The 10,059-nt window shown below is 49.9% G+C and overlaps 1 protein-coding gene across 1 annotated transcript; it reads left to right on the top strand.

Moving 5' to 3' along the window:
• The first annotated feature begins 923 nt into the window (after nt 1-923).
• Nucleotides 924-5,509, top strand: LOC147663862 (uncharacterized). The gene is made up of 2 exons (XM_086950142.1): nt 924-1,874; nt 5,003-5,509. Exons 1-2 carry the CDS (start codon nt 924-926, stop codon nt 5,507-5,509), a joined length of 1,458 nt encoding a protein of 485 aa, XP_086806268.1.
• Nucleotides 5,510-10,059: the final 4,550 nt, after the last annotated feature.

The following is a 10,059-nucleotide window of genomic DNA, read 5'->3' as shown; positions in this document are numbered from 1 at the left end:
TGGACAACGACATCGTCACCGGACACGCCCCCTCGGCTCAGGTAAATGCCGACCAAGAACACTCTCAGGTGTGTTGTGCACTCGGAGGACGTGAAGGAGAGAGCGACGGCGAGCGAAGTGAAGAGGACGAGAGGAGACAGAGAACGGAGACGGAGAGGCGGGAGCGGAGGAGAGAAGACGACGGAGGAGAGGAGACGGGTTACCATCGGAGGCAGGAGACGGGAGAGGAGACGAGAGACCATCGGAGGCAGGAGGCGGTAGAGGAGACGAGAGAGACGGAGAGAGGACGACGGGGAAAGCCAGGAGGCCAACAGGAAGGCTCTTCGCCCAGCCACACTTCATCGAGGGAAGTGTGGCTACCAGAGGTACGGTCACGGCTTGCGGGCTGGGCGGGCTTTAAGTGGGCGAAACACCCATAGTGAAATCACCCTCACACCCTAAGCACTATACCCCTCCCTCACTACCCAGCACCAAAGATAACGAGCAGGAGAGTTGTGCATGTGTGATTCCTCACTCCTTTTCCCCTGTGCTATCGGTCTGACCAGTAGCCTAAAACTCTGCTATCTTTTTTTCCTACACGGACGTGACGGCCCGACACCATGGAGGAGAAGGTTCGGACTCTCAGTCCCAGAAGGCACCGGGACGAGAGGAAAGCAGCAGCGGAGAAACGCCTGCAAAGACTCACGGAAGAAGCGGAGACAGCACTTCCCTAATATAGAAAGACCATTCATCGTAAACGCACTTTTAAGTTAATAAAGCCGGCGTTACCCAGACTACCAGTGTCTGTCAGTCTCTTTGAGGGGACGGTATCCCCGCTCACACCCACGCCCCAGCCTACACATACGGCCACCGATCAGGGCGGCCCCGAGGCGCCACAAGTGGTGGAGAATGCGGGCACATCTCTAGCCATCTGGGACACGAAGATGGAGGAATTGCTGCAACGGCTAGTGAAAGGGCAGGAGCAGTTGGGGTGGGCAATAGAACAGCAGATAGCCACCGCCCAGGCGGACCGAGACACGCTCAGAGACTCTGTAGTGAAGAGCCTGGGAGAGCTACAGCCGATACGGATTGATCAGGCCGGCAACCCAGTGAGGGAAGTAAGACAACCCCCCACCCCTTCAGGCATATCACTCCAAAAGTATATTGCAGGAGAGGACCCTGACGCCTTCCTCGTAAATTTCGAGAGAGTTGCCCTCGCGTGTGGATGGCCTTTGGAGAAATGGCCGTTTTTTTTGGCCCCCCTGCTGACAGGTGAAGCCCAGGCCGCCTATCAGGTCGCCAATGGGAATGGGCAGACACCCTATGCACAGATTAAAGTCATTATACTGGACCATCTAGGGTTAGACGCGGAAGCATATCGCGTACGATTCCGCAAGGAAAGAGGGACCCCAGGCGAGAACCCCAAGACCCTGTTCTTCCGCCTGAAGGCAGCCGCCGATAAATGGCTAACCCCCGCCCAGAGCAATAAAGAGGCCATTATGGACAAAATTTATCTAGAGCAATATCTGGAGGCGCTGCCATTCGGGACACAACGTTGGTTAAGGCAGCACTCCAACCTGACCACAGCCCAAGCTATAGAAATGGCATCAACGTTTTCAAGGGCCCAACCCCGGCTACACCCTATGGAACCCGAAAAAAGCGTAAGAGTTCCTCTACGAGTGGACCGAAAACCCCGACCCCCTCCCGGGCTACCGGCACCCCGACCACTGCATCCAGACGTAGCCCCATTGAGAGGCCCTCAATGCTTCGATTGCGGCACATGGGGGCATATTGCTAGATTTTGCCCAAAGAAGAGAATGCAAGAGGAACCCATGGACGTCGGCTATCTACCCCGAGCGGTGATGTTTTCCGCAGAGCTGGGAGGGGCATACCACGTAAGTGTCCGGGTGAATGGTAGGAACGTCAAGGCTCTGTTGGACTCGGGCTGCAAACAATCGGTGATGCAGGGTAAGTTTGTGTGTGACTCCCAGGTAATACCAGAATCCCTAGTGCATATTAAATGCGTCCATGGGGATTTAAAAAGCTACCGGGTTGCTTGTGTCCCCTTAGAGTTAGGGGGAGGGCGGCAGATAGTGGTGAAGGTGGGGATGTTGAACAGCTTACCAGAGGAGCTCATAGTAGGGACCGATAACCCCCACTTCCTGGACCTTTTTGCCGAGACCCTGAAAAGAGGGAGGGCGAGCCCAAAGACAGTGCTCATAGCCCCGGAACCCTGGGAGGGCGACCGAAGCTTCCAATTCGCCCAAGCCAACGACTCTACCTTGTTTAATGCCTGGGAACAGGCTCATGCAGACCAGGATAACCCAAATCCCAGATATCCCCGGTTTCTGATACAGGAGGACTTACTTTATAGGCAGGCGAAGCAAGATGAACCTAAACAGCTTCTTGTCCCGGTTTGTTTTAGAGAACAGGTTATGTTCTATGCCCACACGCATCTACTAGCAGGACACACCGGCAGTGAGAAAACCACTCAGAACATCTTAAGGAATTTCTACTGGCCAGGAGTATATCAGGATATCAAAACCCACTGCCAAACTTGTGACGTGTGTCAACGCAAGAACGTACACAGACCCCCGGCCGCTCCACTGCAGCCGTTACCGATCATAGGGACCCCATTTGAGAGGGTGGCGATGGACCTCATCGGCCCTCTACCAAAGACCGGTAGAGGAAACCAATATGCCCTGGTCATTGTGGATTACGCCACCAGATACCCCGAGGCCTTTCCACTTAAAGCACCCACCTCCAAGAACATTGCGGAGAAGTTCCTGGAACTGTTTTCTCGGGTGGGATTCCCGAAGGAGGTACTCACTGACCAGGGCACTCCCTTTATGTCCCGTGTTATGAAAGAGGTGTGCCTCATGCTAGACCTCCATCAAATCAAGACATCGATTTACCATCCCCAAATGGACGGTCTTGTGGAGCGCTACAATGGGACACTAAAAAGCATCTTAAAGAAGATGCTTGCGGCCAACCAGACCGATTGGGACCGGTTGCTTCCCCTGGCCCTCTACGTTATCCGAGGGCAAAAACAGAGCAGTCTTGGCTGTTCTTCCTTTGAACTGTTATATGGACGACAGCCCAGGAGCCTGCTCGACATAACCAAGGAGTATTGGGAGGCCGAACCCACAAGAGACACGAAAACGCTACTTGAACACAGCCAGACTCTCAGAAATCAGATTGGAAAAATAAGGGAACTGGCTTATTCCCAACTGGAGAAAAGTCAAACTAAACAAAAAACCCACTATGATAAGGGGAAGAAGTGGAGAAAACTAGAGATCAATGATTGGGCCTTAGTGTTGTTACCCTCAACCACGAAGAGGTTTCAAACTGAGTGGCAGGGGCCATACCAAGTCCTGGACACCATCGGTAACACCACCTACCGGCTACGGTTACCAGGAAGGAGGAGGCAGATTTTCCACATCAATGTCCTAAAAAAATGGCTTGGGGCCCCTCCCCTCACAGCCTATACCATCCCCGATAAAGACTACAAGAAGGAAAGCACGGTACAAAACCTGGTCATCAACGAAGAGATATACCAAGAACAACGAGAAGGTTTACAAAGAGTCCTACAAAAATGTGCGGACGTCTTCTCAGACCTCCCCGGGTCCACGAACCTAGCCGAACACAGAATTGAGACCCCGAAAGGGATCATCGTCAAACAAAGACCCTATCGAATACCAGCCGCCAAAAGGGAGGCCATAAGCAGGGAGGTGAAGGAAATGATCCGCCTAGGAGTAGTTCGTTCGTCAAAAAGCGAATGGTCATCGCCCATTGTGATGGTGCCTAAACCAGACGGGAGCAGTAGGTTCTGCATGGATTTCAGGGCCCTGAACGCGGTATCATCCTTCGATGCCTACCCAATTCCAAGGATCGATGAGTTAATCGAGAAGTTGGGGGAAGCCAAATTTATCAGTACCCTGGACCTCACCAAGGGTTACTGGCAGGTGCCATTGCGCGAAGAGGACCGCAAGAAAACCGCTTTTTCAACCCCCAACGGTTTATACGAATTTACCGTACTGCCGTTCGGACTGCACGGAGCCCCTGCAACGTTCCAGAGGCTGATGAATGAGGTGCTCCGGGAACACCAGGCCTACAGTTCAGCTTACTTGGACGACATCATCATCTTCAGCCCCGACTGGGAGACACACCTCCGACACTTAGAAACCGTCCTGCTTCAGTTAACCAAAGCAGGCCTCCATGTCAATTCAAAAAAATCAAGGATCGGATTCCAAAAGGTAAAATATTTAGGATACGTGTTGGGTCATTGACTCATTGAGCCCCAAAACGAGAAGGTCCGGGCCATCGCAGACACCCCGTTCCCCACCAACCTCCGAGACATGAGGGCCTTCCTGGGGTTGGTGGGATACTACAGGAGATTCATACCCTCCTTTTCGGACGTTGCGGCGCCCCTCACAGATACCTTGAGGAAACAAACCCCGAAAACCGAGTTCCAGAAGCCCACCCCTGAGATGAGGAGGGCCTTTCATTCCCTCAAAAAGACGATAACCTCCCATCCAGTACTCACGTCTCCCGACTTCACCAAACCCTTCATATTACACACTGACGCCTCCGATTTCGGGATCGGGCAGTCTTGTCTCAAGTAACAGGGGAAGGGCTAGAACACCCCATTCTGTTCATAAGCAGGAAATTGTTCCCTAGGGAGGTGAGGTACCCCACGATCGAAAAAGAATGCCTGGCGATCAAGTGGGCGGTGGATAAACTGCGGTATTACCTCGAGGGTCACACTTTTAAACTGTACACCGATCATGCCCCTCTCCAGTGGATGAGCCGCAACGCGTCCAATAACCCGAGAGTCATGAGGTGGTTCTTGTCACTGCAACCCTTTTCCTTCCAGGTCTTGCACAGAAAAGGGAAAGACAATACTAGTGCGGACTTTCTATCCAGGTTTCCTCTCCCCGATCGGGAGAATCGTAGGGGGGAGGTGTGTGACGGGGAGGACTCAGGTCCGCCTGGCTTACCTGTCTCACCTCTCTTTGACCAGCATACAGGGGCCTGGAGAGGAGCTGAAGAACTGGAAGAGACGGACACGGACGAGATCGGTGGACCCTGTTTCTTTAATTGGGCGGAGCTGGACAACGACATCGTCACCGGACACGCCCCCTCGGCTCAGGTAAATGCCGACCAAGAACACTCTCAGGTGTGTTATGCACTCGGAGAACGTGAAGGAGAGAGCGACGGTGAGCGAAGTGAAGAGGACGAGAGGAGACAGAGAACGGAGACGGAGAGGCGGGAGCGGAGGAGAGAAGACGACGGAGGAGAGGAGACGGGTTACCATCGGAGGCAGGAGACGGGAGAGGAGACGCGAGACCATCGGAGGCAGGAGGCGGGAGAGGAGACGAGAGAGACGGAGAGAGGACGACGGGGAAAGCCAGGAGGCCAACAGGAAGGCTCTTCACCCAGCCACACTTCATCGAGGGAAGTGTGGCTACCAGAGGTACGGTCACGGCTTGCGGGCTGGGCGGGCTTTAAGTGGGCGAAACCCCCATAGTGAAATCACCCTCACACCCTAAGCACTATACCCCTCCCTCACTACCCAGCACCAAAGATAACGAGCAGGAGAGTTGTGCACGTGTGATTCCTCACTCCTTTTCCCCTGTGCTATCGGTCTGACCAGTAGCCTAAAACTCTGCTATCTTTTTTTCCTACACGGACGTGACGGCCCGACACCATGGAGGAGAAGGTTCGGACTCTCAGTCCCAGAAGGCACCGGGACGAGAGGAAAGCAGCAGCGGAGAAACGCCTGCAAAGACTCACGGAAGAAGCGGAGACAGCACTTCCCTACTATAGAAAGACCATTCATCGTAAACGCACTTTTAAGTTAATAAAGCCGGCGTTACCCAGACTACCAGTGTCTGTCAGTCTCTTTGAGGGGACGGTATCCCCGCTCACACCCACGCCCCAGCCTACACATACGGCCACCGATCAGGGCGGCCCCGAGGCGCCACAACTATCTAGATGAATTGGTATGCTGAAGAAAGCATTTTTTAGGTCAATAACAGTGAAGTGTGTAGCATGTGAATCTACGGCTGTTAACAAAGAGCTAATGTCCGAGACCACAGGGTATTGAGGTACCACACATTTATTAAGCTCCCGTAGATCAACTACAAGTCTGTACACAGGTGTCACACCATCCTCTGTTTTCTTGCGCACCGGCAGAACTGGTAAATTACATATGTTGGACGGCACTTCCCTGACCACTCCCTTTGCTACGAGGTCATCAATTATCTGGATATGGGCTTGTTCCGCGTCTGGTGGCAATTTATATTGGCGGATGTGGGGCAAGATGACACCTTCTTTTAACGTGACCTCATGCGGTGTAATATCCATGAATCCTACATCAGTTGAATCAGTGGCCCATAAGGTAGTTGGAATATTCCTCAATCTTTCATCTAGTTCTCTTGAAGTGTAATGGTTCTTAAAATCTCGAAGGAATAGTCGAATCCCTTCTGGGGAACAACACATTACCGCACCTAATTCTTTCAAGGTCTGGATACCAAGCACGTTTTCAGGACAGGATTTGGTCAATACTAGGTCAGTTGGTGTTTCAAGGGGGCCAATTTTGATAGACACTGCTCCGAGACTTTGTTGATGACTGGGGTGCCAGAAAAACCCAAGGAAATACTGTGTGTGCCAGAGAGGGGTACCTTGGGAATTTCGTCATGCTTTACTGTCGTCCTACTGGCCCCGGTGTCAATGAGAAATTTGGTGTCCTTTCCCAAGAGATTAGCATGTACATAAGGACACCTTTGGTCTACTGGTACCGGGATCAGTGGGCGGCTGTCATGTCCCTCTCTGCTGTCTCATGAGTACTCAGGGAATTCTAGATATGATGGCACGGGAAATTGGTAGAGCTGGGTGTCTACCGTAGGGGCGGGAGTGGTAGCCGGTGTTGATGTAGAAGTATGAGGTGGATAGGTACTGGGTTGTGTCTTACCAGTAGCAATATTGTATTGTAAGACTGGACATTCACGTACGAAATGACCAGTATTTTTACAGTAGTTACAGGTCATTTTTTCCTGAGATAGTTGTTGTTTATTATTCTGTGGAATTGTAGTTGTTTGTGCTACCAGGACCTTCATTTTGGTATCTTTAATTTTTTTTTCCTGTTCCTGCTCTTCTCTAATTCTATTCTGATGGTACTGGAGCATTTGGAGTGTTTGTGAAGGGGAACTAGCTTGCCAGGTACTCTCAATTTTTAGTACTCTATTTTTAATCGGGAGTAGTGCATTTTCGACTAGTTTGGAAACAAATAATCGAGCATAAGCGTCTCCCTTTGTAGGGAGGCCGCTATTAATGAGGAAACATTTCTCTAATCTTGTGTAATAATCCCCTACGTCCTCGTCTGGTTTTTGCTTGCATGAGAAGATAGCATCCCAATCTTCCTTTTTAGTAGTCAGGAGTTGGGATAGTATTTTTGGGAGGAGTTGGGCTAGTTCCAGGACCAAAGGTCCCAGGCCGTCTCTGGGCTGTCGGGGGGCCTCTTCTGTTCTAGTTTGGTCCATTTTATTGATTTACCTTCAATATCCCAATCCTTTTCTTTTAATTTATCGTATACCCCAACTGGTAATAGGACCTTTAGGACCACTGTGAGGTCCTTGTAGGCGAATGATCCCATTTTAAGGATGTCTTTGAGCTCTCTATAGAAACCATATGGGTCCTTCTGGGTGGGACTATTTTTTTAATTTCTAAGATCTCTAATGTTGTCAACGGTGTGTAGTAAACGAATACTTTTTGCATTTTTCCCGCGGTGTCTATAATAGGGTGGACTTCACGTAAAGGGTACTGTCCTCGATCGTACTCTGGGATATCTAGATTATAAAAATTAGACAGATGTTGTACATATCGTTGCCGTTGGTCTAAAAAGATATTAAGGAATTCCTGTCCTCTGGTCGTCCACCGTCCTTCTACGCAGTCGCGCATAAGAGGGTGTAATAATTTGGGTGGGTGTCCAGTACCCTCATACAGGGTAATGAGGTGTTGTACCATGTAGACACTAGCCAATCTTTGGAGTGGTACCGGTAGAGCTAGGAACATTTGTGCAATTATGTCTGGGCCATAGATGCGGTGTTGAGAACCCCATTGCGTGCTTGTATGGGCTAGTTCTTCTTCTTGTGGGGTGAGAGGATGTTCATGGTCTAACCAGTCATCTATAGCTATCTGAGTCTGTCGAAACAGTTTGTCTGAAGGTACTAATGGTTCTCCAGCTCTGCTTTTTAGTGTTCTGTGGTTCTGGCTCCGAGGGAGGCAACCTCGTGCCAATCCTTGGAAATTCGTGTCAACAACTCCCTCCTTTTCTACTTGTTCCTCTCCTTTGTGAAACTCAGAAACTTGATCAGTGAACAGAGGAATAAAAAGGTCTATTGCCTTCCGTGTTTTATAGTCTCCGCTAACTACTGCTTTATCTAATTCGATTAAATCCTCGGACATTCTTTGTTCAGCGCTTAACACCAGGCGGATAAAACAGGTAACCATGAACTGTGTAAGACATCGTTTCAGGGCTATGGGTCTGTTAATGATGGCCTTTGAAAAAACATCTAGGTTGTTCCCTGTCCTTATTGCTTCATATATTCCGTTTATCCAAAAATCAATGTTGGGGCCGTTCTCCAGACTTTCTAAGGCTGCACGTAAGCGGCTGGAAATTTCCGCTTGTGGTCCTTCCCCCGGTGTCGGGTCGTACTTGCATTCTAGTGGAGGGATATCTGGGGAGTCTGACGGGACCGAAATTGGTTCAGTTTGATCTGGAATATGCACAACTTGTTGTCCTATTGACCCTGGGTTTGTGTATACTGGGGGAGGTTCTAGTAAATAGGTGGAAAGGAAATCTTGAGGTGGGGGGAAACTCTTTTGTGTCGTGGGAACGACGGATCCTGTAACTGTTTCTCCTTACTTTCTTCCGACATTCTCTTTCCTTTCTCTAACTTGCCTTGTTCCTTCTGTACCCTTCGATGTGCTTCCTTTTGCCATAATTCAATACTTTCTAACATCGAAGGTCTTGCTTTCTTTTCCCAACACTTGTTCTCTACTGCCATAATACTATTCATGTCCCGAGTACCACTCTGTGGCCATCTAATTACATTCTCTAAATCCTTCATATAATCCACCCAGAGGTCTAGATACAAAATGGCACTTATTCCATACTTCGTGTACATAAAGTAACCTGGGGATTCCTTTTGGGGAAGTGGTACAGGTTGTTCCAGTAAACCCTTCCGGGTGCCTACTTTAAGTAGTTTCGAAAATAAAGGCATCTTTGTAAGATTGATCTTTTCCTTTGATGGTTAAAACAATTTCAAACAAAAACAATAATCATACTGTGTCCCAATTTAATATTAGAACCCGTCTTGACCGTGTCCTGTTAATCAGAACCCGTCTTTACTGTGTCCTGTTAATCAGAACCCGTCTTTACCGTGTCCTGTTAATCAGAACCCGTCTTGATACATCTCTAGCAGTACTCACCAAGATGCAGAAAACTTGAAGACCCGGTCTCTGGAAGGTTAGCGCTGCGCTCTCGACAAGGGGCTTTGGGGTCTGAAAAACCTCGGACTTGGCAATCTTCACAGTGTTCGGGCTCTGGGTTGGGGCATCCGCTGTCGTCCTCACCGCCTCGTATGGATGATCAGGCCGCGACACAGCACCTCCTCGGCCAGAAGGAGTTTGGGCAGGAACACCCTGTCGTGTGCACTTTTGAAGTCCGTCAGCGTCTGGAGGGGCCGGTTCGGATCCACATCTCCGGTGGGTGGGGAGAAAGGGAAGTACCTGTTCGGGCGCCAAATTAATGTGGTAAATAATTTCTCATTTACCGGATCGGAATTTCTATAATAGCAATGGTATCAAGTATGAAGAGCAGAGTCCGCAGTAGTTAGAGTTCAGGAGTCTTTATTCAGTAACTCGAGTTAAGGGAGAGCTCCGTCACCGTAAAAGGCTCAGGAGTAGTCTGCTTTAATCTCACAATGACAACATTTTTATACATTTCATGACAATTCAAAAAAAGAAAAGGAGGAGCTCACCCTGAGCACATTACAATTCTTGGTAAAACAATCA

The sequence above is a fragment of the Lissotriton vulgaris genome, unplaced genomic scaffold (genome assembly GCF_964263255.1).
Source record: "Lissotriton vulgaris unplaced genomic scaffold, aLisVul1.2 SCAFFOLD_3909, whole genome shotgun sequence".
Lineage (NCBI taxonomy): Eukaryota > Metazoa > Chordata > Amphibia > Caudata > Salamandridae > Lissotriton > Lissotriton vulgaris.
This window is presented reverse-complemented; position numbering and strand designations above follow the sequence as displayed.